Source organism: Eimeria mitis, genomic scaffold (assembly GCF_000499745.2).
Source record: "Eimeria mitis Houghton genomic scaffold, Emh_scaff259, whole genome shotgun sequence".
In the NCBI taxonomy this organism is placed as follows: Eukaryota; Apicomplexa; class Conoidasida; order Eucoccidiorida; family Eimeriidae; genus Eimeria; species Eimeria mitis.
In genome coordinates this window covers 25,485-25,942 of record NW_013570929.1, presented here as the reverse complement: position 1 = coordinate 25,942, position 458 = coordinate 25,485, and the positions used below count along the sequence as shown (strand labels likewise).

At 48.5% G+C, this 458-nt stretch overlaps 1 protein-coding gene across 1 annotated transcript in view; it reads right to left on the bottom strand.

Moving 5' to 3' along the window:
• Positions 1-458, bottom strand: part of EMH_0005770 (LETM1 domain-containing protein LETM2, mitochondrial, related) — a gene marked incomplete at both ends in the record, with an annotated part of 5,446 nt that overhangs the window by 173 nt on the left and 4,815 nt on the right. Inside the window, one exon of the mRNA XM_013497296.1 lies at positions 92-318. Coding sequence (XP_013352750.1) covers positions 92-318 — 227 coding nt within the window. The remainder of the gene's footprint in view (positions 1-91; positions 319-458) is intronic.

Below are 458 nucleotides of genomic sequence, written 5' to 3'. Positions count from 1 at the left end.
ACCCTAAACCCTAAACCCTAAACCCTAGTAGACCCTCAACTGAACCCTAAACCCTAAACCCTAAACCCTAAACCCTAGATAGCTAATGCACCTTTCCTTTGTTGGTTCTGCGGCAGTGGTTCTGTCTGTTTCTTTTTGATGGATCCCGTCAGCCTCCTCGCCTTGCTGCTGCCTTTCTTGCTGCTGCTGCTGCTGCTGCTGCTGCTGCTGCTGCTGCTGCTGTATAGAAGACAAGGGTTCATCACCTTCTGCTGCTTCTGCTGGTGCCTCCGGCTGTCTCTGCTTCATTTGCATCTGCGTATGCTGCGCCCTCTCCTCCTGCATCCACAACAAACCCTAAACCCTAAACCCTAAACCCTAAACCCTAAACCCTAAACCCTAAAGTGGAGTTGACAGCTATCCATGCCTCGGGAGTATCTTTTGCGGGGTTTATAAAAGCAAATAAAATAAAAAAAAAA